The sequence below is a fragment of the Ascidiella aspersa genome, chromosome 4, assembly GCF_963924565.1.
Source record: "Ascidiella aspersa chromosome 4, kaAscAspe10.2, whole genome shotgun sequence".
In the NCBI taxonomy this organism is placed as follows: domain Eukaryota; kingdom Metazoa; phylum Chordata; class Ascidiacea; order Phlebobranchia; family Ascidiidae; genus Ascidiella; species Ascidiella aspersa.
In genome coordinates, this window is record NC_139450.1 from 18,948,181 (window position 1) to 18,973,749 (window position 25,569).

Consider the following 25,569-nt stretch of genomic DNA (forward strand, 5'->3'; position numbering starts at 1 on the left):
TTCTGGCAGAAAGAAGATTGCAGTATTTAAAGAATCGTCTGCAAAGAGACGAAGCGCTTCGCAAGAACTATGTGGATAAATTATGTGAGTACATTGCAAAGGGCTTTGCCCGCGAAGTGCCTTCCAATGAGCCTGTCGCAGGACAGGAGTGGGGTCTTCCTCACCACCCAGTTTTCCATCCACAGAAGCCGGGCAAAGTCAGAATTGTGTTTGACTGCGCTGCGAAGTACAAGGGTCTGTCCTTAAACGACGTGTGTTGACCCGATTCCGTCAAAATCCGATTGCGATTGTTGGTGATGTGGAAACGATGTTCCACCAAGTTCGAGTCGAGGAGAGCGATGCCAATTCGCTTAGATTTATATGGTGGCCAGAAGGCAACATGGAAAGAAGACCCACTGTTCACCAAATTTTGGTTCATATTTTCGGAGCCACATCGTCTCCATGCTGTGCCACATTTTGCATGAAGCACACAGCCGACGAGTTCGGACACGAGTTCGACAAGCATGTGTCTGACATAGTGAAAAACAATTTATACGTAGATGATTGTTTAGCATCTGCTTCCACAGAAAAGGAAGCCATAAGCACCATCTCCCAACTTAGCCAGTTGTTACAAAAAGGTGGGTTCCATCTCACAAAGTGGATTTCAAACAGCCAAGCGGTTTTGGATGCCATACCTGAAACAAAAAGGGCAAAGTCAATGAAGGAAATATTTCCACAGGAGGGGATTCAAGAGGGTGTGCTTGGTGTGTTCTGGGATGTTTTTCGAGACACATTTGGGTTTCGTACAAAGGAAACTAAAGAAGAAACTACGCTTACCCAAAGGAAAATGCTATCAGTCATCAATTCGCTGTATGACCCACTTGGTTTTGCAGCACCTGTTATTCTTGTCGCCAAGAAAATACAGCAAGAGGTCATTCAGTTGAAACTAGGCTGGGATGCAATCCCAACGCCTCTCTTAGTGAAGTGGAAGGAATGGTGTTGCCAACTTCCAGAGCTAAAACACCTGACATTTCCAAGGTGCTTTACTCCGCCCAAGTGATAAACCGTCAAATACATTACTTGCGACGCATCTGTGAACGGATAGGCCTATGGTTTTGTTGCTTACCTTCGTCAAGAAAATTATGCTCATGATCTTTATTGTTCTTTTCTGTGTGGAAAAGCCAAGGTCACGCCACCAAAGAGTGAAAGCATTCCAAGTTTGGAACTTGTTGCAGCTGTTCTTGCAATAAAAGCTAACAAGTGGTTAAGAAAAAAATTGAATTTCCCTGAGTGTGAATCTGTTGTTTGGACAGACTCAAACGCTGTTTTATTTAGCATTCGCAATGAACGAAAATGATTTTCAACTTTTGTAGCAAATCGTTTGTCGGAAATTCACCAGCAAACTACTCCATTTCAGTGGAGGCACGTGAGGACTAAGCTAAACCCCGCTGACGAAGCATCACGTGGGGTAACTGTGAAGAGGTTGCTAGGATCCAGTACATGGCTAAAAGGTCCAGCATATTTATGGAAAAGTAAGGAGTTTTGGCCATGCACTTCTAGCTTTTTTTATGTCAATTGAAATGTTCTGTCATGGGTCGTACCGGTACATTAAGGGGGGAGGATGTTACATCGCAAATCTACTTTATTGTAAACTGTTCCCCTTTTTGTGTAATTTAAATAGTTAAAAAACACCGCCTCATGCAGTCACGATGTCGGCTCATTTTTTATTGGAAACGTAGCCGTTTTGTTGGCTAAATGTTTAAGCTACTAATGTCTTTACAGAAGTAATTTAAAAGCTTAACTGTGTAAAGTTACGTTTGCTGTGTTTATTGAAAGTTATTTGAACCCAAGCTAATATTTTGTGTGGCATCGAACCGACACACACTTAATTGAAGATCCAGACACAAACGTTTCGAAAACCGCTCACTCGCCTACATAATTGCTCGTCCTGCTATTTCAAGCCTAAAGCGTGTCACCAACAATAAAGTTTTGGTTGGATACCTTTTGTGGAGTTTTTCGAGGAGAGAACTGTGTAGGAGAGCGCTTTTTCGAATTGTCAAACCTGAAGTACCCGATTGGACGTCTGCGTAGGCCTGGACGCGGAAGTAGACGCTACCCACAGTCTTGTAATGACTCAAATGACCGGACTTAGCTTGTGTCTCAAGTTATTTATTTTAATTAACCACTCGTGTTTGTAACCCATGTTACGTCATAAAAGAATTTTTTTGGAATAAAAGTCGTTATAACGCGAATTAACCTTAAATTAATTATTTTTGCATGCTTGTGGTGACATTTTTTCCAATCGATTACGTCTAATTTACCCAAATTAGGGGCCGCGTAAGTTGTTTTGAAAAATTTAAAAGTGGTCGTGACGATAAAACGCTTGGGAACCACTCGTTTAGTGTTGAATGTTTCCGATTCCGACGTTTTAATTATTTTCAGGATCCGCCTTGTTTGTAAGTTCTGATATCGTTTTTAAAAGTGTTCAACTCATTGTCTGGATCGGCAATGTTTTTAAATGCAATTGGGTCAAGCAAATTAAGTTAATGCAAAACCAAAAAGCTGTCTTCGTCTCATTTTGTACCAGAGTCGACCGTAGCCTCTTTTTCATTCGTTCGGGTTGGCTCGTGATCAGCTTATACAATGGTTTATTCTGTACGCAGAAATAATTTTGCAATGAAACAAGGGTTCATGCACACATAATAAAAAAGGACAGTACACACTTGACAAAACTAGACCAAGCCTTCTTCGCTAATATTAGGTGTTGCTTAAACGACGGCCTCTTTTAATCGAAGCAAATTTAATTGAAAAGGGTCCAACATAGACTTTCGCGTGCGTTTTGTCGCCTCCATTTTATGACATGATAGTTACCGTAAAAATTATTCTCATGAACAATTATTTTCCCTCAACAACAGTGTCCACATACGGTGCAGATGATGCGATAGTCGTAGAAATACACCCGGAAAAAAATCTTCGCGTTGTATTACAGGAAGCGCAAGGCGTACGCGTAGTCCCTGCATGAAACTTGATTTTTCGAAGTCTTTGTTTCCAACTTAAGTTAACGATTGCACGAGCGGTGGCGCCTGGAAGGAGTGTCGACGACGAGCGTGTTTGCGTTTGAAGGTTCGCTTTCACTGGACGTCAATTGGATGTTTCTAATTAGTTTTTTCCTATTTTATCGCGTCAGACAGAAAATGAGGGAATTTCGTACGTTGCAAATTCGGGATCGACCCTTTTTCGGTTTATGGATACGCCCGTGGTAGCACATACACACTTAACTAATTTAAATTTGAACAAGATGTCCAACATGCCGTCTAAGTTTAGCGATATAAAATGTATTTTTATATTATAAACAAATGTAATTTTGAATTCTTGTTGTTCGCCGGTCACGTCCTCAAATGCCAGTGTTAATCTTCTTGAAGTATAGAGCCTTTACAAATAATAGACAAATAATAGTGGTGTAGTAGCCCGATCAGTATTTGTAGAATTCCTCACCATATTCATAAAGGTTTTTTATTCAAGTCGATAATAGAAAGAATTCCCCAGTCTGCATGCCTTCCTTTTTTGCCACGTGTTTCCAAAATTCTTTTTGAGAAAAGGGTATATTGAGTATAAAGTATTCCTTAAAACTAAATATATGGTAAAATCGATAAACATTTTTATTCCGTTATTTTGCTTCTTTTATTAAAAGAAAAAATGTCTAGAACAATGACGATTCCCTCCAAAAGAAATAATCGTGTTGTGATTATAACTACCGCAATCCCCCCTTTTTATGGTGTATGATACATAAGCAAAAATTAATTACAAACACATTTTTAATTTGGCTAAAATCTAAACGAACTATTTTCAAAATTTGGCTTTTTCTTTCTTTTTTTTCAAAATGTCCGAATTTACGCCAAAAACCGTAAACAACGAGTTTTACGGTTTGAGCCTACGTTCCTTGCATTACGATTTTTGGTAGGCGACGATGTTTGACTTAAGCCATGTTGGATTCAATAAAAAAGTGTAATGGTGACGTCATAAACAAGACACTATCACTGCAGCAAAAGTCACAACACCACAAATTTTAGACTGGCTGCTTTTGCTTAACCGACTGCAAAACTTTCCATTCATATTGATTTTTTCTTATGAAATCACTGCCCTAATCAAACAACTTACCGACACGCCATCATAGCTTCTTTCTTGAAATTGTTGGCAGCTTTCGAGTTACAGTTTCTCGTAATATTGCGCCTCGATAACAGTGAATACATACTCACCGGAGTTTTATAAAAATTTGGTAACGTTATACCCTGAAAAATACAAAAAATATAAACGTCATATCCGTGTTTTGCACCAATTTTTTCTTAATAATATACCGCAGGATGGTACAAGTTGCTTTAACTTTATGTCGCTTACGATTACGATTTTAGTGTTTTTAATTTAACTTTAATCAGTTTAGCTGCTTCATACGCATGATCGATATAAGTATTAGCTTATTTTACCAAAACTAATTGTACGGTAAAATATTACTATAATTTCGGTCGTCCAGTTGTAAAAACAGCAGAACAAAGATAACCTGAACGAGGTTCGCGAGCCAATGTATGACGGTGCCTTTTTAGTCGTTTACCTTTGAAAGGTTCAAAGACAATGTTTCAAAACTAAAAGTTGAATAAAATTCCAAACAATCCATAAATAGTTCTTGTACTGAGGTTGTGTTTTTTGATTTCAATTTCGATAGATCATGTACTAAATCGCAACGTATGCGACCAATCATCAAATCGTTTCCAGCTGAAAGTCAAAATAAGTTAACTTTTTTACGGGTACTGGGATGGTAGTGCCGCCACAGCATTAACTGGCCTCCTTGCCCTACTATGGGGAATATTGTGCTTCTAACTTAAATAATATTTATCATCATACCTCAAATATTTAAAAATGATCTTCTGAAAATTATTAGCAAAACCTACGGAACTCTTATCAGGCTAGAGAATTTTTTTTGGTAACTAGTTCCTTTTAACAATCGGTACCTCAACAGTAAAATATAGTTTTTTAATTTGGTTATCCTACAAATTATTTGTGGTAAACTGTCTACATCTCATCTAAAGCAAGAATATTTTTCAACTGTTATTGTTTTTAGCGTAATGGTAACACACTTTAATCTTATACAAACGGAACTTACAAAAACAGAAAAAAATGAATAGCTTAATGTATCTTAAAGTGGTTGACAGGCTATTTTGGTTAGATACAATTATCAACATATAACTTACTATGACTGCTGTTTGATATTTGTCGCATAGGAGGAATAACTGCAGGATTTACTCGCATCAAATAAAACAATCCAAGACAAGTTATCATAAAAGGTGTGAAACCAGAATAAGTCGCGCCATCTCGCTGTGTAATTCCTTTTGACTTTGCCCATACTCTTAATAGAAAAAGGAATCTTGACACGCGCTTGTCCATACGAACATAAGAGTTGACATACCAAGCCATCTTGATGCTTTCACTGAAAATAAACAAACCTATTTTTAAACCATGCAACACACTTGATTTAAACATTTCATTTATCAAACCTTATATCAAAACTTATATCTAACTTTGTGTTGAGTGGTGAGTAATTTAGGGAAAGAATTGGAACAATAGCCTTATCTACCACCACTACATCTTCAATGCCATCAATGTGAGATGATATTGTATTCCCTGTTAAAAAAATAGACCTCTTATACATGAGTAATGAGTATATTTGTAACTGATATCCCCCACTTTGGAAGATACCCATCATTTTACTAACTAATAAATGTGTGCTCAGAAAGAAACAAGTCAAACCTACCATGGTTGCCTGGCCTGCTGCATCCCGATCATACTATAGGTACAACTCATTATATAGGTTTTAACGTAAATTTTAACAGCCACAATATCTTAAATAGCAATTGTTTCAATTAATATCATTAAATAAACCTTAGGTTTTTCAATAAAACTTGTGTCTCTTTTTCTGTTTGGTTTTAACAGCACCTGTACCCTAAGGTGTATAAGACTTGATTGTCTATTATTTTAATTGTAAATAACAAGAGGAATTGGACTTGCGAATGTCAATAAGTCTACATCACATTGTGGTGGTCTAAAATACAATTTTGATGGCAGTCCCTATGCTGTGTTTCTGGTGCTCGATTGTTTGTGACTTCACCCCATCCGTCAGAAATCAGTGCAGGTCTAAGCAAAAAGGTCTACGACAATCAGTGCATTCAAAGGATCAAAAAGTCCGACTTTTAGACTTTGAGGTCTAGGACAATGCACTAATTTGCATTAACAAATGTGCATAAGAAGATTAAGTTTAACAATACTTGACCCAACCAAACGCTAACCAGCGCCTTAACCCAAATAATGTGCGATAATTTAATAATTATAACGCTTCAGGCCCCAATACCTCAATTTGTGACGGAATAATCTTAAATACAATGGACGAGAAACCATCTTATGCCCTTCCGAGTTTGGGCTTTTTTCCCCAGCATTTAAAGAATTCTTAAAATAACGCACATTATTTGGGTTAGGATTCGGGTTAGCGTTAGGGTTTAGGTAGGTCAAGTGTTATTAATCCTATCTCATACTTTTTGTTATCTTTTCTGAACTTTTAATGCATATTTTTAATTTATCTACGCCGGGAGTTTACCTAAAGGTCCAAATCAGTGCATTGCCAGGACCTCAAGGTCTAAAAGTCTAGACTTTTCTGCCGTTGGATGCCCTGATTGTCGTAGACCTTTTTGCTTAGAAATGCACTGATTTCTAACGGATCGGGTGGTGACTTACATTAACAGTAATGGATAATATTTTTAGCGGCAAATCTAACCAACAAAAAAAGTTTAAGACGCTAATTTTATCACAAAGATTGAACATTCTGTGTTTATATACAAATGCTTTAGAACAGGAGTTCTTACACTGGTGTCCGTGGATCCCTTGGGGCCCTGGGGGTATGAGGACTAGTTTTAGAGGGTCCATGAAAGCCAATTGAAATCTTAGTGTATTATTTGAACCATGGAATAAATGTTGTAAAGCAAAGTATTTAATTGTAAAAATCATTGCCGATCCTGGTTCACACAAACCTTAAATTATAGGGGCCTGCATTAAAAAAAGTTTAAGACTGCTTGCTTTAGAATATTACTCACCAAAGGTTATCTAAAAAATATACCTGTTTCTGTGAACAAAGCGGCAGCACTTTGTTTGCGCAACTCAGTATATCGCTCTTCTCCACCATATGTGAGACACCTTGTTGATTTGATGTGGATTGCGCTAACTTCATGTGCATGAGCGATATTGCACAATGTCATATCGACGTCAGATGAGTCAGAGCCCAGCCCAAATACTGATGATCCAAAAGGAACTAAAAGAAGGAATTTAAAAATATAATAAAGGAGAGTGTCCTATCCAGGGGGGGGGGGGGGTAGGCACAGGTAATGTCCCTGGCTGTTCGTGGTTTGCATTAATATCCAGGTTCGGTGTAGCAACAGCGTTTTTTAAGCTAATATCCCGTGTTGATGCATTGACGGCATTTTTTTTTAACTAACACAAATTATTTAAAAAAGTGGTCTAACTGTAACTTTTAGGCAGGATTTAAAGTCTTTATTTTTATATAATGAGAGTTATGGCAAAATTATTTTCTCTAAGCATATTTTAAGCCTACTTTTAGTGGGCAAAAGACACAATTTATTTTCCCTCATCCTCAGCTTGTATTTTAGCTGACTTGACACACAGTCCGCGCAGATGTTACAATAATCGTGTTACAATAACACCTGAAAATATATCTATGATTTGTATTGCAGGTGGTGAAAGGTGTGCTTGTAACTTAAATTTAGCAAAATCAATTACACACATTTTGCACATTGAGCGATTTTGCCGCTGGCGACTGGCAGGATTGTTGACGACTCACATGTTTGCTTTGTATCTAAAGATTTATTTTCCCAGGATGTTAATTGGCTGTTTCCAATTAGTTATTTTCCTATTTATGACATCATACCGGTTACTACATTTTGGTGTCATTATGGTTTAATGTTAAACAGAAAATGGGGGAATTGCAAGTTGAAAATTTTGGGCCCCCCTTTTTAGATTTTTTGATACACACCCTAATAGGAGGGGGGGTTAAAAACAGGTTCAACCTCATAACCTCCGGGACAATCGCTCTATCAACTGAGCTACAAAGGCTCAGAGGGGAACAAGTCGAAACTCGACCATGACACCAAGTGTTGCTTGGTGCATCCTCTGTGTGATCCCCTTTAGTATGCAGTTGTTTCGACTAGCCTGCATTGTTTGCATCTTAATCGACTGATTCATCATACCCTGTTATGGTTGATTAAAAACTACAGGGCTAGATCACAGTTGTTGTAAAAGTATGTGTATGTATCTTTCATTAACTTGACATAGTTCTGTCCCCTTCAGTATAAGGTTGTTTATACCAACAGGATGAAGCCAGCAATGTTGTCATAATTGTTTCTAAATGTGCTCCCTTTGAGCTTGTGCAGCTCAGTTGGTTGAGCGGCGGTTCCCGTATGGTGCACGAGTTAAAACCTCACCACAGGCTAATTGTTTTTCTGGCCTGCTTTGATTGCATCTTGAGTCTTGACCGATTTATTCAGTTAATCTATCAAAGGCTTTCTGGGGTACTAGGCCAGTACACAAGGTGAAAAAAATGGAACAAATTGCAACAGAAGGTTTTTTAGTTGATTCATAACGAGATAGGTGCCAGGAACTCCCAAAAAAAGTGATTAAAGGTGTCCGACACATCATAATGACGTCATCCATATTCCTTATAGGATCAAAAATTCAAGTGCTTCTAGACACTCACGATTGGTCTCAAATTAAAGAATATATTATTGTTAACAAAAAACTCAATTGGGTCAAATCGCTTAAGTCAACTTATGATGTCATTAAGGAGTCTTTAAGAAAAATTGATGTAAAATTTGGACTTAGTGCAGGCTAGTAAAAATGACCTCGTATAGAAACTAACGTTTACAGGTACAAAACATTAAATTGCTATATTAATAACACATGATATGACATCATTATGACGTCACTAGTTTCAGTTAATTAATTAAAACTAAAGAAAATAACGCAATCACTTTTGTTAATTTTCAAAAATTTAAAAATAATCTAAGGTAGCCTACCACATGGATAACAGTTTATCGTCAAACGTTCCTTTTTCGACAAAACATTTCAACAGGACATTCCCTTGCAACGTACATTGCAAATTATGCTTTCTGCACGTACATTTTACGGTTGTTCATGCCGTTGTACAACTACATTGTATCACCTTAAGAGGTTCTGTGGAGCTGCTCATAAATCTGTCATAATAGGCTTTAAAGTTCTATTGATGTTTTTTCATCCCCAGTCCTCTGGATTCAATGTATTCAAGACAAAATCTCGACCTTTCCACTTTTGAATATAAAAGTATGTGGCGCATACAAACTATGATATTATATAGCATCGGATGTAGGGGGAAAATTTTGAGGTTTTAGCCCACTTTGTCGAATTGCTAGCTATCTTCAAGTAGAAGGTGGTCTAACGCTTCACCGGCATCACCAATATAAAGGAGGGCTACTACTTTGTACCTGGTTTCAATGACATTGATACAAGATGATGCAGATGAAGAATGCTTTCGATTTTCCTATACCAAATAAATGTGGCATTGTGTCGCATCCGAGGATTGCGTGTAGGAATAATATATTCTATTTGAATAAGACAAACTGATGATGCCATTTATAGGCGAAATGCATATTTGTATTAAAGTTTTAGACCTTGCTGACTGATTTTGGTTCGGAGCGGTGCGCTTCTCAAGCTTTTATTAATAAATTTTAGAACTTTTATCGTTGGCATTATGTGTTCTGTTGGAGGGCCAGATTCTGTTGTTAATACACATACAAAGCTTAGGAATAATATACTGTGATATTTTATTTTTTAGAGTTCACACTTTATGGTTTGATATGCTAAGTTTTGGTGTTCGATGAGCTACTTTTTGGAGAAGGACAAAAATACAACTTGTAGGAACTATCCTTATCTGAATCAGCGTGATAAATTAAGAGGACTAGGAGATCTTTGTCATTCTCCAAATACAATTGCTTTTTTTTTTAAATGACTGTACAGCCTTTCAAACAATGAGGACGTCAGCATCTTTCGGAGCATAAAGGAATGTACATTTGCTTTTTGTGGGATATGACCCAAGCAAGTTAAAAAATTTTTGCTTGTTTTTTTATTTTCTCAGATTCGCTTGCTACATAGCATATCCCCACAGAAGTTCTTTTCGTTTGAGTGGACGATTTAATTGAGAGTGTCCCAGATTGAAAACTATTGAAAACTACAAGAGCTGACTTATATTTAGTCACAAAATATTGGCAATACGTTTGACAAATTTCATCGTAAGTGAGGATTACGGGGATTCATGTTTGAAGTAGTGCTCCTCCATCAACCACATAGGACTGGTTCAAGGTCATTTAGGAATATCAACATTAACATTTTTCAATCTTGTCCATAACGCATTTGCCAAAGTTGTTTTGCATGCTTTGCCGCACTTCGAAAAAAACAAATTCTATAGCATTTTTCGTGTTCATTTATTTTAGGATTTTCAGGCCAAGTGACTTTGTTTCCAAATCATTGTCAGCGTAACTCTTCGTTACAATCAGCTTGCGACACAAAATGATTTTGGTCTTTAAAAAAAGAAATAAATTTATTTGTATCCAGCGAATCACAGTTTTACGTACGTTTGATAAATCCTTATGCTGTTTGTTTCTTACGTATGTGATAAATACTAAAGAGTGTTAATAAATTTTTAATTTGCCCCTTTTGGCACTAATAAAATCAATGTAAATCTTTGTTGCTTTGTCATTCCACGGCCCCTAGTCGAGCTACGAGTTAATTTTATGCTAGTACCAAGATCGGTCGAAATTCCAGCCAAAACTTTACCAGTTCTTCTGAGTTCTGACAACGTGGAAATTATTTTAAATTTTGTTTAAATGTCTGGATGAGTGTTAAGGAATTGTCTCAGCACTTGGCAGTTCCACAACAACTGTAAATTCTGCTACTATACTCGTTGGTCCGAAATACTCCATATTACACATATTTAAGCCATATAAAAGCAACAATTTACTAAAAACTATATGTATAGCCGTTAATCAGGCCGTCTACGTCTACAACAGCAAATGAACTGCGACTTTTTTTGCGCAAAAATTTTATCTGTTTTTTTTTGCACAAAAATTTTAATCTTGCATGTGGGAGTCAATATGACATCATAATAGCACTCTATGTTTTGGCACCTAGGTACAGTAGGTTACATACAACATTCATAAGCTGAATACACATTTAGAAACAAAGCTATTTGGCTAATTTAACTGAAATGTGAGACTATTTACCAAAGCATTTATGCAATTTACTGTTTCGAAATGTAATTGTTAGATTTCAAATTGTCCCGTGGTAATGAGACAGTTGCCTTAAAGTTATGATGTCATTATGACGTCATATACTGGTCTAATCGTTTTAGTTAAATTACTTCTTTGTTTCTTCAAACTTCACCTTTCATATGAGACTAGTCTCAAGGTATTAGGACTATTATGAAATTTTAGCCTATATTACCATGCCTATGGTTTTGACATCATTATGACGTGTTAGACACTCTATTTTTCCGGGGACTTTTTTGGGGAGTTCCGGGGACCTTTCCCGATATGATTCAGAAAAAAAACCTTCTGTTGCAATTAGTCCTAGGTTTGAGCCTTTTTTCACCTAGATTTACTGGCCTATACTGTGAAACTTAAGTTATTGTTGATCTAAAAACGACTTTAGAAAGACCAAATCACAGTTGTTGTAATCGTATGTATCTTTCATATTTAAATTGTTAGTACAAATTAAATTAACATGGATTTAAAACAAATGACATTTTTTAAGACTTAACTTGGTCATTCTTATTCTTTTTTATGATGCGGGCTCCTTTTCATTGCAAATCAAAATAACATATTTGCTTTGTAAATAGAATTTTACTGCTGATTTTTATGTGGGTAATTCCTCCCTAGTTTAGTCATCGAAAACATCAACTGTGTGTGCTAGGTCTAATCTAGTGTGTGTTTAAACATGTCGTAAAGCATTTACTAGAAAAGATTATTGTTAAAATAACAGTGTTGAAGTTGTAACAGTAAGATGCACAAAATGTGTTTTAATTTTAATGCTTTTTATTACCATACATTTAATGTTTTTTATTACCATACAGCTTGATTATTAGGAAAACAAATTGTGCAAAATATTGGAATATTCACCCTTTTAAAATCAAGCATTTTTTATTTATACATTTCTACTGGTATTTAAATTAAAAAAATGTTAGTGTTAAACCGCATTTTTATGTAAGTACTTTATGACCTATTTAATTGTGTGATCATTCTATGACTTGCGGTCAAAGGTCACTGAGCACATGGTGCCTTGACATTGCAGTTGTCCTTATGGCAGTTGGTGTTTCTACCTTGTCGCGGTAGGAGCTCATTTTGCTAGTTACTTGTAAGTGTTTGGCAATGATGTTTAACTTACTGATACTGTTTCTGTTTTATTAACATTGTTTTGTATTGATTCATTCGAATTAAGAAATCCACTTGTTTAAGCCTTTACGTGTTTTAATAAATTCCTGTACGTGTACACTGATAAAGACTTCAGTATCGGATCGGATCCATTAGTTTTCAGTTAGTATGTCATTAAGTTAAGTGTTTCAAGAACTTTATATTAAAACTAACCTGCTGAAAACCTTCTTTTTAAGTGATAAGAGAAATAATCACCAAGTAAAGATGAAACAAAAAACTTAGTTCTCAAAGATGATGAGGATAATGACATCTTGTTGTAGAAAATGTCCATTTGGTCACACATCTTAGAAAAAGAATCAGCAATTAAAAAAAACAGAATAGTTTACTTTTTTTATTTTGCTTATGAGTGTATTTATGTGGACGCCAAGCAAATGGCAATTATTAGAATACAAAAATGGGAAAACATAAGTGACTTGAATTCTTCTTGTTCAAATGACTAGCATAAAGTAGACTACCACGGTCCATTTGATACAAACTCAATGGGAAATATATGATGCAGTTACGTTATATTTACCAGGTTTTGGAGTCACAGAGTGCAAAGTGGAAAAAAATTATATATTTCTGGTATGCAGGCGTTTATGCCCTTGCACACCCTCAACCTAAATTATTTAATTTTACAGGATGTTAGAGGTATTGATTATTGAGCTATAAATTAGTTTTGCGCAATTGCACTATTTTGTAAGAGAAGTCCATCTATGGCTGGAATGTATTAGGATCTAGCACAGTGGTCGGCAAACTGTGGGCCGCGCCACAAATATGGGCCACGGAGCCATTTTTAGTGGGCCATGAGTTACTTTTAAATAGTTCAGTGTTACCAGGTATTTGTTGGTCGCGTGATAGTCGTATATATAAACCACAGACAGTAGCTGGCAGCCATAAGTTGATACAACTTGCGTTTTACCTCATGCTGAAATTGGAACTTTGAGACAGGTGTAAAATTAGACGGGGTTTTTATGTTATAGGCCAGCAAGACATCAGTCTACCATTGCTGGTAATGGCTAAGAGCATTGTGAGAAGGGGTGGATCCAGAGGGGGCCCCTTGCCATGCGCCTTAAACACTATATTTTTCGCAAATTTCTATGCGAAATGTAAATACTGCTACAACTTTTTTTTAAATGCGTATTCCCGGGCCAAATCATTGTCAAGTATAAGGTTAAACATAATCTAAGATTCCATCAAGATATGGCCTCTTAATAACTATTACATATTATCTTGTATCCTGTGTCATTTGCAGCATGTTATTGCCTATGATTTCAAAAAGGCAATTTTTTACTATGTTACTTAAAAGTAATGTTACGGATAGCGTAACATCCTGGCTATAATGCTACATAGTGCGAAAATAGTGTCTAAAGTGGTAAAACATTTTAACTTCCCTAATTGTTGCACTGTGTGGAGCTACACGTTCAACAAAATAAATTTTATATATTGCAATATTGTGTGTTTATTTGAATTGGAATGACTAAATACCCAACAGCTAAGCACGTCAAATATATTTTACATAACAAAAAACTGTGACATATATCACTAGGGAACCAATCACAAAAGTTGTAGCAGTCAATGTTCTCATTGCATGATATTCAAGCAAATACATATACTGCATCATCCAACAAAAGTAAAATCTTGTTTTAAACTGAGAATTGGTTACTATTAAAACTGCCGCATTAAATGTAACATTTTAAAACTTCGGCCTAAATTTTGTATGCTTAATTTGATTTTTTATGTCCACGCAGGTAATTGCGCTTGAAAAAAGTTTTGAGCGGTTACGCTAAAGTTTTAAGATATGTTGCGTGGGCATCTGTGGAGAAGCAAGCACACTTTGCACCGCCGCTCCTTTTGTTAGAAGACCATTCACTCCCTAACTAAAATGCAGTGTGACGTCGCCTTGTCTGCCTTTTTAAGATCACATGCCAGCGACCGATCGGGCAAATTTATCTTGACCATCGACCCATTATTTAAAAAAAAGAAGGTAATCATGTAAACCTTAAACAGAAACTGTTGCTACCAGGCATAGTAATAATAATTAAAAACAGTTTTATGTTAACCAAAGAAAAGCTTTAGTTAATTATCAAATAGTTTGCTATATCATTCAAATAAGAAATCATATATATAATTATATAACTACAGTGCGACTGTGCAACTTACATTGTCAGCCTTTTGCAATTGTTCTTTCAACCTGTTTCTTCCATTTAATAAAGTTGTTTTAGAAGAAGGTTTTATTTGATGAAGATTTTTTAAAGGATGTACTCGTGCCACCCTTAGTTGAAGACCGCCATCCACCATGGAGGACGACAGATTTTGAATGCCCAAAATATCAGCAAACTCAACAATAAAATGTTTTACCTTAAAAAATAATAAATATGTTTCATAGTATGTAGGGTTTTATTAATTCGTAGCTAGGGATGTTCAAAGTAGAATCCCAAGGTATTCTAGAATAATAGGTTTCGAATCTAGAATAACGAATCCAGAATAGCGAATCCTAGTATATTTTTATTAAACTATCTAACCTTGGTTTTGTTTGGGGAAGGGATTCATCTTAATCTACCACACAGAGCCTACAATCACAGCAATAAATCGCCCGAACAATTTGCTAACATGTGTACATTATAATAAAAAAATCTCCAATATGTTTAACATTCTTAACAACTGTCATTTGAAGCAGTTCTGTAAACTGTATTATATCAACTGTCCAGGTTGTTGCCAAAACTTATATTTTTGCCAATAGTGAGTACAATGAAACACTGCACACGTCTTAAGCAATTCGGTCCTGTTTTTGAAAGCATTGTTGGGTTTTAGTGCTTCTTTTTTGTTTAGCATAATCTGTTATGCAGTCAAATAATGTACTGCAAAGAATACAAAGTTACTATTGACATAACAAATTCTTGACAATTACGCTGTGCATAACTGCATAACCTCGCTGAATATTGGCCTAAAGTTGACCTTAAGTAACCCTATAGCGCATTTTGTGGACGGTCAGCACGTTTTACAACGTAATATTACTTTTGCAACTTAACGCATTTAGGGCAATTGCGAACTCCACACCAGACATTACACGTTAGTCGCTCGCCCGATAATGTTTGATTGACACTTAATTATTAGACGAACGTTATCGCGAGACGCGGTAATTGGTCACCCGAAAAAACGCTGACACTGCACTACCAGGTTACATTTAAAGCAAGCACTATAAATTGGTCGCCGCAGCGACAGGCCAACTTACCACACGCGTTTGGACAATTAGGCGCAACGATCATCGGTAAAACATTAAATTATATCGGTTCCAATTACCCGAAATAAACGGCAGAATTGGATTTTGTAATGGTAGAGTTATAAACCTATAAAATTATATACAAAATTTGCGTAGTCCAGGTAAAAGTTGAAAAATAATGTTGCCTTTCAATAAGCTATGAACAGCATACACTGATTGAATCATAGATGACTTCATTTTTATAGGGGTGTTTAGGATTTTTCACTAAATATGAAGTCAAAACATGTCTGCTGATTTCGTGATTTTAAATGCGTAGTAAAATATATTTAACTTTTGGTATTATATGGGACTAAAATTTCTTTTCGAGACATATCTTGTTTTTGCTTTAAATGTTTCAGACTGATTTTTGTCCGAAGCTTTTTAGAAAAAGTATACATCGTAGAATTTCCAAATTTATGTCGGTTCGATTGGGGAACAAAAAAACTAAAATATTGTAACATTATCCATTGGCCCTCTGTAGCTATCGACTCCCAGCTAGAGGTATGAAAATGGATCTCTTGGCAAACTGCCCCTTTCGCATCTAAGCCAAGGACACCCTATAAAGGATGCAACGTATATATTAAACCAAACTATTAATATTTAAAAGTAAACCTGGTAAATAACGCTATTTATAACAATCCACTAACACTTTAAATAAATAGAATATTAACTAAAATAAAATAAATTCATTTTAATGACTAACAGCCTTAATGATAACATGGCAAATTTCTTGAACTATTAATTTATTTTCCAAGCAGTTGCTTTGCCCAATTGGTAAGCTTGATTGTGATAAATAATAGAATAATATGACCTGGCCCACTAAGGTTATGTTGCCCATACAGGTTTTGAGTATGTTTTTGGCAAAAGCATTTCTGCCATGTATATCTCAAAAATCTTAGATGACATTGTTCTTAAAAAGACAAGACACAAACAGTTATTTTAATTTGATTATGTTACTAAATCAAAACGTTAGGACTTAACATTGCATATGAAAGTGGTAATAAGGCAAAATGCTTCCTTACACAAAATAATGCTCAATAGGCAGTTGACTAATCATGTCATAACTTATGTGGAAATGATGTCCCAAACCGTATGCGTCAATAAAATATACAGGGTTATTCCTAAGCAAAAATTTCCACTCGCCAGGCTGGCGAGCGGCTATCAATCAGCACTCGCCCAGACGAAATAACACTCGCCAAATTTGTTGGCATGTCGTCTGCAAATTTACGTACTATCGGGGCCATTTCTTGGTTTTTCGTTAACCTGTTTTATAGTTTTTATACATGAACATTATTTTATATATGAGTCTGGTCGTTTATTTACAAGCATGGATGAATAAATTAATGACCCATAAAGCAGTTTATGCTTAAAACAATGCTTTTAGCCGAAATATATTTTACAATCTTTAGTGAAAAAATAATACTGACAATTTAGTAGCCACCACGGCTTGTATGTTTTCCATTTTTATAAAAATCCTGGCGCTCTCTTAACACTATAGTTACTGGTTAAACAGCAAATATGACTAAATAATTGTACGTCTTATAGTTGGTCGTATTAATTTTCCAAGGGCGTCCGCAATGGTTTCGATTCGTATCTAAACATACAGTAATTGCGATATAAATAATTTACCGGCAGTTATGTTTTAAACTTTGGCTTGGTTGACCGCTGTAAACTTTAAGAGATCGCAACAATATACTTACTTAGACTAATTGCTAATTCTCAGCTATAGTTTCACAAGTAGACATTTCAAAATACCGTAGTGTTCAGTTAGCCTTTTCGGTGCCTCTAAACATCGTAAAAAAACACTACTTACAAATATTATTAGAACTTTTTGTTACCAAAAACTGCAGCGATTGGTGATAATTTTTTATACGAACAATTCAATAAATGCAGTAAAGTTAAATTCTCACCGCTGAATACATCACAAGTCCAATAAACTTTTCGAAAGGCGTCAACAATCGGGTTAAACATTTAAAAATTAACAACGTTTAAGTTAAACCATAAACCTCATAACTATTTACCAGTTGTCACTGCAGCAATGACATCTTTGATTGTTTGCCGGTGAACGAATTTTTAAAACGGAACAAGAGTCTTTATTACGAGCTTCGAACGTGACTTAGATTAACCTTTTATTTGTATAGTGTTGAATGTGTTTGCATCTTAGTGTATAAGGAAATAACTGCTGCTAAGTGATATTTTGCTTAGTAGTGGTGCTTAACACAAGTTGTCATACACCAACTAGTAAAATTTCTCGCCGAAGCCACTCGCCAGTGGGGCGAGTGGGTGTCAATCAGCACTCGACCGGAGCGATTTACACTCGCATAGGCGAGCGGGCGAGTGCTTAAGCCCAACCCTGATATATTTAGTATTCAACAGGTCCTTGTCACTGATTTAGGGGTAGCTGAGCACCAGTATGCCAGAATGCTGGTGACTATATTGCGGAAAAATAAGCCAGAAAACAGATGAAATTGGTGTAAAATTATTTTTTATAATTTTTTTATTGAAAGATCTATTTTACAAAAAAAAACCTTCCAATTGTTTCCACACATAATCAATCTACTATATTTTTTAAGGAACCAATTGGGAGGGAAGTGGGAATTGATTTTGATGTGCAATTCTGAAAAAAGTAATTTAAGTGCGAAGCACGGTGTTTAGCAGGAAAAAAGCTAGTTCTAGCCAAATAGATTGTTTATTATTTTAAAAACTACTCATTTTTGAGAGAATTGTTACGTGTTTGCAGTTTTACCTTGACTGACAGAGATTAAGTACTTCTACATTGACTTATAAAAGCAATCAATAAAAAAATATTTGTAATTCAAGTTAAATAGACAAGTATGAAATTCGCATTGGCAGATCCAGGGGTACCAGGCCGCTTTGCACAAACTTTGTTTAGTTTTGCTAAGTTCTTGTCTGTGTGTTGCACAAATATAATCATCAAAAAAGCGCAATGCATACTATTCGCATGCTCCGTTATGTAAGAATCTTAGCAAACATTTTCCATTAAATTGAATCATAAACGCCTTTATTTAGAGCAGAGGTGTCCAACATGAGACATGCATGTCAGACCTAACAAAAAATGGCATGCAAGCCACCCCCCCCCAAAAAAACATATAGCCAACTGTCAAAAAAGCTAAATTTGTTCTACGGCCAATTGTCATTGTTTATTCACAATAGAAAACAATCCCAGCAATTACTACAACAAACAATTACTTCAGATAATATAACATTATACTGTTTTTATTTTTAGTATAAATGCGCTTTTAATATTAGAAAAAAACAATAGTTGTTCAACTTTGGCATGGGAAAAAGTTATAAGATAAAAATTGGCACGTTGGCATGTTTGAGTTGGACTCCCCTGATTTAGAGCAATAGGCAAATCTTTGGTACGACCCTAATGCGCACTTGAAAATTTCTGAAAATTTAACCAAATAAATTGTTGTGGTGCTTTGCACATTTAAACTTTTTTTGAGCTGTATGTTTGCACACAAGTTTGCTTAAAAACAGCACCTCATCCGTCAGAAATCAGTGCATTCAAAGGATCAAAAAGTCCGACTTTTAGACTTTGAGGTCTTGGACAATGCACTTATTTTCATTAACAAATGTGCATAAGAAGATTAAGTTTAACAATACTTGACCCAACCAAACCCAAACGCTAACCAGCGCCCTAACCCAAATAATGTGCGATAATTTAATAATTATAACGCTTCAGGCCCCAATACCTCAATTTGTGACATAATAATCTTAAATACAATGGACGAGAAACCATCTTATGCCCATCCGAGTTTGGGCTTTTTTCCCCAGCATTTAAAGAATTATTAAAATAACGCACATTATTTGGGTTAGGATTCGGGTTAGCGTTAGGGTTAGGGTTTAGGTGGGTCAAGTGTTATTAATCCTATCTCATACTTTTTGTTATCTTTTCTGAACTTTTAATGAATATTTTTAATTTATCTACGCCGGGAGTTTACCTAAAGGTCCAAATCAGTGCATTGCCAGGACCTCAATGTCTAAAAGTCTAGACTTTTTTGCCATTGGATGCCCTGATTGTCGTAGACCTTTTTGCTTAGAAATGCACTGATTTCTAACGGATCGGGTGAAAACAGCGTATCTATGAAACAGTGTCTGAGTAAGAAAAGCATACATGTGTATCAACAGATTGTAATTTTCCATCCCCACTTTTTCGGTTGCCTAATGTCACAAAAAATGTTGCGCCTTCGGTGTACACCATTTAACTTTAGAGACAAGAATTTGGGCCCAAAATGCTTGTCACCAGACAAGAAGGCTGGCATACCCTTCATCAGGGTGAAAAAAAAAACAGATTTTGTAATTTTTATTTATTTTCTAATAAAATTAAAAACCCTTATTGATTGGAAAGGTAGACACATCAGCTCAATTTGAATGAAAAATTACACTTATGTTGCTAAAAACAAAAGTTAGACAGACAAGTTAGCTAAAATTGTTTTTTTACCCCACTTGACTATATCTATATGAAAGGTGTCAAATATGAGTTGCAATGTTGCCACCTAACAACCCCTTTTCTGTACGATGAACTTCAAATCTTAATAAATAAAAATTTGGCAGATTTAAAATGTCCTAGATTTCTGTGATAGGCTGCATCGGTATATTTTGCAATGAAGACATAGGATGCAGCTAATGGACTGCATTAAAACAAAAAAAAACTAAATCTTTTTTAAAGTTGATTATCATTTAGCTTAAAATGCAACATATTGGATTGGAAATATGTGGATAAAAGTAAAGTTCATTAACAAATCTGATCATTCTACATTCATCCAAAGCTATGAAACATGAATTAAACAATTTGGATATATCATGAAACGTTTAAAAAGTATCAAATTTGAGCACACCTTTTTTACATGGAACTCCACAATAATAATTTCAGTGATTGTTTTTTAAAACAAAAATATAAAATTAAAAAGACAAATTTTTACTTTTTAGGAATACATTGGTTTTTAACAATGCATTGTTTTTAGTTGGTGATTACTGATAAATCATTAGTAAGCATTTTGTATTCATTTAAAAAAACACCCTGACTGTGATCTGCCAACCTGTTTTTTCGAACTTTGATATGCCATTTAACACACTGCTTTGTGTGACGTAACAAACCTAAATCTTAAAACACAGTGTTACGCTTAGTCACTTAAAAGGATAAGAAAACGTTAACAAAAGCATAAGCTTCCAATCTCAAGCAACAAAAAATCAAATTTGTCTTTAGTACTTTTAACATAATGCAACAATGAAGCTTATGTAAAGAAAACTTTCAGGCAATTAAAAAATAATATGGGTCACAAAATGTCACAAATTATATCGCGCTCGCTTTGCTTGCTAGACTTTCAGGTAAGTTTGACTTAGTTAGCAAGTATAACTTGACGCTTTACTATTCAGTATGGCGAATAAATAATCGCGAATCATGTGCGTATAATATTGTTAACTGACAGATCATTATGTTGCTCTTAATCGCGAAAATTACGCCCCACTGACACAACGCATTGTTTCAATGATAAAACATGAAAGCGCTAAATTGGTTTCCCAAGTACTGTTGTTATGTTGGTGATTACTCACACAATTAAGCATTTTGTACTGATTAAAAAGACACCCTGGAATTTTAAAAGTTTGGCACCTATGACTGTGGTAATATAGATTATTCGGATTTAGATGTTGTTTCTTTGCAGGTCTTATGTGTGTTCTCATCTAGCGGTCATAGTTTAAATATCAGGCATAATGAAATACCCTCCAGCCAGTGTTGGATTTCAATCAGAGAAGAATACCTTTCAATAGCAAAAAAGCATTATTTATTCTGCAAAACAGGGATTTTTTCTCTGTACAACAGGGATTTTCAGCTTAGAGGAGGCCTGTGTAATAAAAACTTGCTACCAATCGAAGAGATATAACAAAATACCCAACAAAGTTTGGGCTTGCTTTGCTTGCCAGGTGCGCCGCCACGTTTTCAGAAGTTTGCAGGCATGGTAAAGTCTGCCGCCTCGCATATACCATATATAGTCCTAATAAAGATACAACACAGTAAAAATTTCAAATGGCTTCCTTTTTTAAAACGACAATTTCAAATGGCTTACTTTCGTTTTTTGTAAACAACTTGATATTATTTTGACGAAAAAATAAACAAATAAGCGCCCTACTAAAAACAGTTATACTTAGTTATTAATAAATAGTATATATTACACTGGTTTACAGCAAACTTGCTCCAGCCAAGGTGGCAACCTTTTTTGACTAATTTGAGGATGCTGAGTTCAAATCTGGCATTCTTTTTTGTCCATCACGTCAGGATTTTGAGTTATGAATTTTTTTCAATTAGGGGCAAAAAACAAATATTTCGTTGAACATGTAAAAAGGGGACTTAAATCATAATTTATAAAAATTTGAATACAGTCTTATTAGAGATTTAACTTTTGCAGTAAGATGAACTTTTCACTGTAATTCCACCAAATCATGCACACTTGGCCTTTTTTTATATAAAAAGAAGGATAGAGTACCGGGGGCAATTGTAACATTGGTAAGGGGCTGACAATGATCCAATATTACGAGGAAAGCGGTCCATAATGTAGAAAAAATACATGGCCAAAATTAATTTGGAGATGACAGTGTGAAACAGTTCAATATACCAAAACACTAAATTTAAATCGGAGGATTATAACGAAATGACAAACTGCAAATATCCAACAAAACCAGTTTACTAAAGGAGGCCCACATCAGTTGGAAAAAAATCAGAAAGGTTATATAATACATGATGAAAATGAATAAAGAGTTATTCGAAACGTTTAAAATGCCACCTACTTCTGTATGGGCTTTCATATTCTTACTACGTCTTACTACAACCTCCAAAGTGCTCCAAAACTTGTAATACTGTTTAAATTGCGCATCATTCCCAGTCAATTGAAAGAGCTAATAGAATCTAATAGCAGCAAGTAAAATTGTTTGTAAATTTAAAATAAGAAAGGAAATTATTCTTTCCAAGTTCCAGAAAACTCCATGCATCATTTAAAATTCTAAATCAAAGCAGAACTTAATGTCATTTGCAGTGACAGACAACACTGGACAAATTTTATTGTTTTGACATTTTCGGCAAAAATTCAATTTTTATACTGGCCCAATTAGCATTAAAACACAATCTCCTGCTGCTATATCCATTTGTAGTGAGTTTTATCTTCCATAAACATTAATTTAAAGTCATGTTTTACTTGAAAAGTACAGATTAAAGGCAAATCCAAAAGTTTGCCTTTTTTTATAAAATTTTGATTTTCGGCACAAATTTAATTTTAAATACTACTGCAAATAAATAATAAAATGCAAACTCTGCCGATCTTGCTTCAGTTATTACATAACTGTCTAAAAAACAAGTATTAGGTCACAGCAGATAAATTTCACTTGAAAAATATAGGTTAAACATAACCTAAAATTTCGCATATTTACCCGATTTTGCGATTTTCGGCAAAAATTCAACTCGATTTCCTCACACCAATACATATTCAAATGAGCTTAAATTTTGTATACAATGGTTTTAGGTGTCTATCTATTAAAATCCATACGAGGCAGTTGGATTTGAAAAAAAAGTGGTTTCGCGACCCCCCCTACTATATATGCGTCCAACTATTCTGGAAGACAGGCTGTGTTAACCGCATTGCAAAAATATACTGATTCTAAACAAGCCATTTTTTTAGAATTTCACTAATTCTTTTTCAAACTACATAATAGTGACGTAACATGTTAAAATATGTTGTCACAAACAGGGCAGATTAAAATCACAAAAACATAAATTGCTGTTTTTTCATAAAATTTCGAAATTCTGTACTGAAAAAACCTGACGTGATTGAGAAAAACTACTGCCATTTTCGGAATCAGTGACCTCGAAATAGGGGGAAACGCCTAATAGGGTGACTGGAGCTTTCAATGAGTTTAAATTTGTAAACCAGTGTTATGGTTCTACTTTATTTTAAAACTATTTTTTCTGGCTTAATATCTTACATTTTCAATATTCCCAGAAACATGATGGATGCCCAAAACTTTTCCCTTTTCCAAACAAAATTCGTGCAAGGAATCAATTAAATGCTTAACATCAACATCATCTTTTACCGGAACTTGTAAATAAACACTTCTCTTTGCTTGGTTCAAAAGCCGAAATGCAATCTTGGAATAGGAGGAGTTTTTGTCCAACAATATTTCTTTTGTGTCATTTATCAATCTATCATCAACTAAAATTATATTTGAAAATTTCATGAAAAAATAAACCAAAAACGTAAAAACAAAACATTTACAGTTTTACTGATAAGGCATAAGAAACCTACTTGGCACGCTCTTTGCTTGAGAACTTGAATTGCGATGTGAAAAAATAAATATTTTGTTTCTTGTTGTACTGAAGAGTTGATGACCCAGCTTGCAACGGGCGGAAAACATTATTTAAAAAAATTTAGTTTTTTATTTTATTTAAACATGGAACACAGTAACAAGCCATATAATCTAAAACAACAATACAAATAAAAGTGTGCCACAGTATCGTCTGTTAAGCATTATTTTACCAAAATATTTTAGCATGCAAGGTTTTATTTGCAAGTAAAGGTTTGCTTCTCGAAAAAGCTTGCCTGTGGTAGGTCAAACCTTCAGACATTCACCATTTCGAGGACCAACTGAGCTATGTATGTGTTAAGTAGGGCTATTTTTATTTTAACCTAAAAAAAAATTTTTAACTTTATTTTTATCAAGGTTTAACTTTATTTTAATCTAACGAAATTGCTTGTTTGTAAAGGCCACAGTTCTTCCTTGAATTGATGCCAGTTACCCAAACATAATATTTTGTCGATTTTCAGACCCAAAGTAATATTTTGTTGCAAAGTCAAGGTGTTTTATGGATTATAAAGAGTGCGTCGGGTTTTTTGGCTATAGATTTAGCTTGCTTAAGCATTTTTGTATTATAGAATGTCAGTAAGCTATTCCTAAAATCCAAACTGTTGATCTTTGAAAAGACCACGTTTATGAAGATGAATTGTTTTATAAGAATTATTTAAATAGGTAACAATAAATGAACAAATGGACAATTTGCGATAAAAGTTATTGCTGATCCAAGTGAGCATTGTGAAATTTTTCCTGCTTTTATTGGTTAATATGATTTAATTGTGTCGCAGTTCCTAAATTACAATGCTTCCACGACGTTTTTTACAAAAATTACTCCCAAGAAACACAAAAACTTTGTCAAAAGCCATAATTTAACAAATTTTGACTTTATTAAAATTTTTTAACTTTATTGTAAATTTTAACTTTATTTTGACCTATAAACTTCTTTGAAACTGCTCCTAGAACATTATGCCTATGTATGTATTAGTTTGGAAAAATTACATTTGAACGAAAATTGGATAAATGTGGATTTTGGTATTTACTGGGATCTCAATGGAAATAAATTGTCCCAATGTAATCTTTTAGCACAAGCCAAACAGTGTCTAAACTTCTTATATTTCAGCTGTATCAGTGGGGACATAAAAACATATCAATTGTGTTCCTCCTGTTCAATAATAGATACGTGTTGTTAACACTAGAATTACAGTGTGGTGGACAAACCTAGAATTACCGCGAGCGGTCAAAATGACCGTTTTTCCAATAAAGAAAAAAATGCATAATAATTTTTAGCAACCAACACATTTTTGCCGTTTTATTTTGTTGGCAGCTAACATTAGTTTTGGATTACTTTTGCTTTCTGCTTCCGCCAACCATCGAATTATAATAAGAACTGTTGACTAGGGATGTTCAAAGTAGAAT

The 25,569-nt window shown here is 34.9% G+C and overlaps 2 protein-coding genes across 3 annotated transcripts; one reads left to right on the plus strand and one right to left on the minus strand.

The window, feature by feature from the left end:
• The first annotated feature begins 307 nt into the window (after nt 1–307).
• On the plus strand, nt 308–1,039 carry LOC146148555 (uncharacterized). The gene has a single exon (XM_083388067.1). The coding sequence runs from the start codon at nt 308–310 to the stop codon at nt 1,037–1,039; it is 732 nt and encodes a 243-aa protein (XP_083244193.1).
• Nucleotides 1,040–3,423: 2,384 nt separating this feature from the next.
• Nucleotides 3,424–24,274, minus strand: LOC146148556 (poly(A) RNA polymerase, mitochondrial-like). 2 transcript variants are annotated; one of them, XM_083388366.1, is made up of 11 exons: nt 24,108–24,274; nt 23,788–24,014; nt 14,691–14,888; nt 12,702–12,831; nt 7,136–7,327; nt 6,885–7,049; nt 5,526–5,652; nt 5,223–5,458; nt 4,586–4,746; nt 4,138–4,268; nt 3,424–3,564 (listed from the first exon to the last, which is right to left on the minus strand). In XM_083388366.1, exons 1-11 carry the CDS (start codon nt 24,214–24,216, stop codon nt 3,480–3,482), a joined length of 1,761 nt encoding a protein of 586 aa, XP_083244492.1. In that variant the 5' UTR covers nt 24,217–24,274; the 3' UTR covers nt 3,424–3,479. The 2 variants fall into 2 exon arrangements, with proteins under 2 accessions (XP_083244492.1, XP_083244493.1); XM_083388367.1 differs by lacking the exon at nt 6,885–7,049.
• Between the last annotated feature and the right edge of the window lie 1,295 nt (nt 24,275–25,569).

What these genes read in the sequence shown, in the direction of transcription:
- LOC146148555 (XM_083388067.1), top strand. Translation starts at nt 308, where the DNA reads ATGTTCCACCAAGTTCGAGTCGAGGAGAGCGATGCCAATTCGCTTAGA.
- LOC146148556 (XM_083388366.1), bottom strand. Translation starts at nt 24,216, where the DNA reads ATGTTTTCCGCCCGTTGCAAGCTGGGTCATCAACTCTTCAGTACAACA. An exon ending in TCAAGCAAAGAGCGTGCCAA is followed by an intron (nt 24,015 to 24,107) that starts GTAGGTTTCTTA and finishes ATATAATTTTAG; the next exon opens with TTGATGATAGATTGATAAAT. An exon ending in AATTGCAAAAGGCTGACAAT is followed by an intron (nt 12,832 to 14,690) that starts GTAAGTTGCACA and finishes TCTTTTTCTAAG; the next exon opens with ATGTGTGACCAAATGGACAT.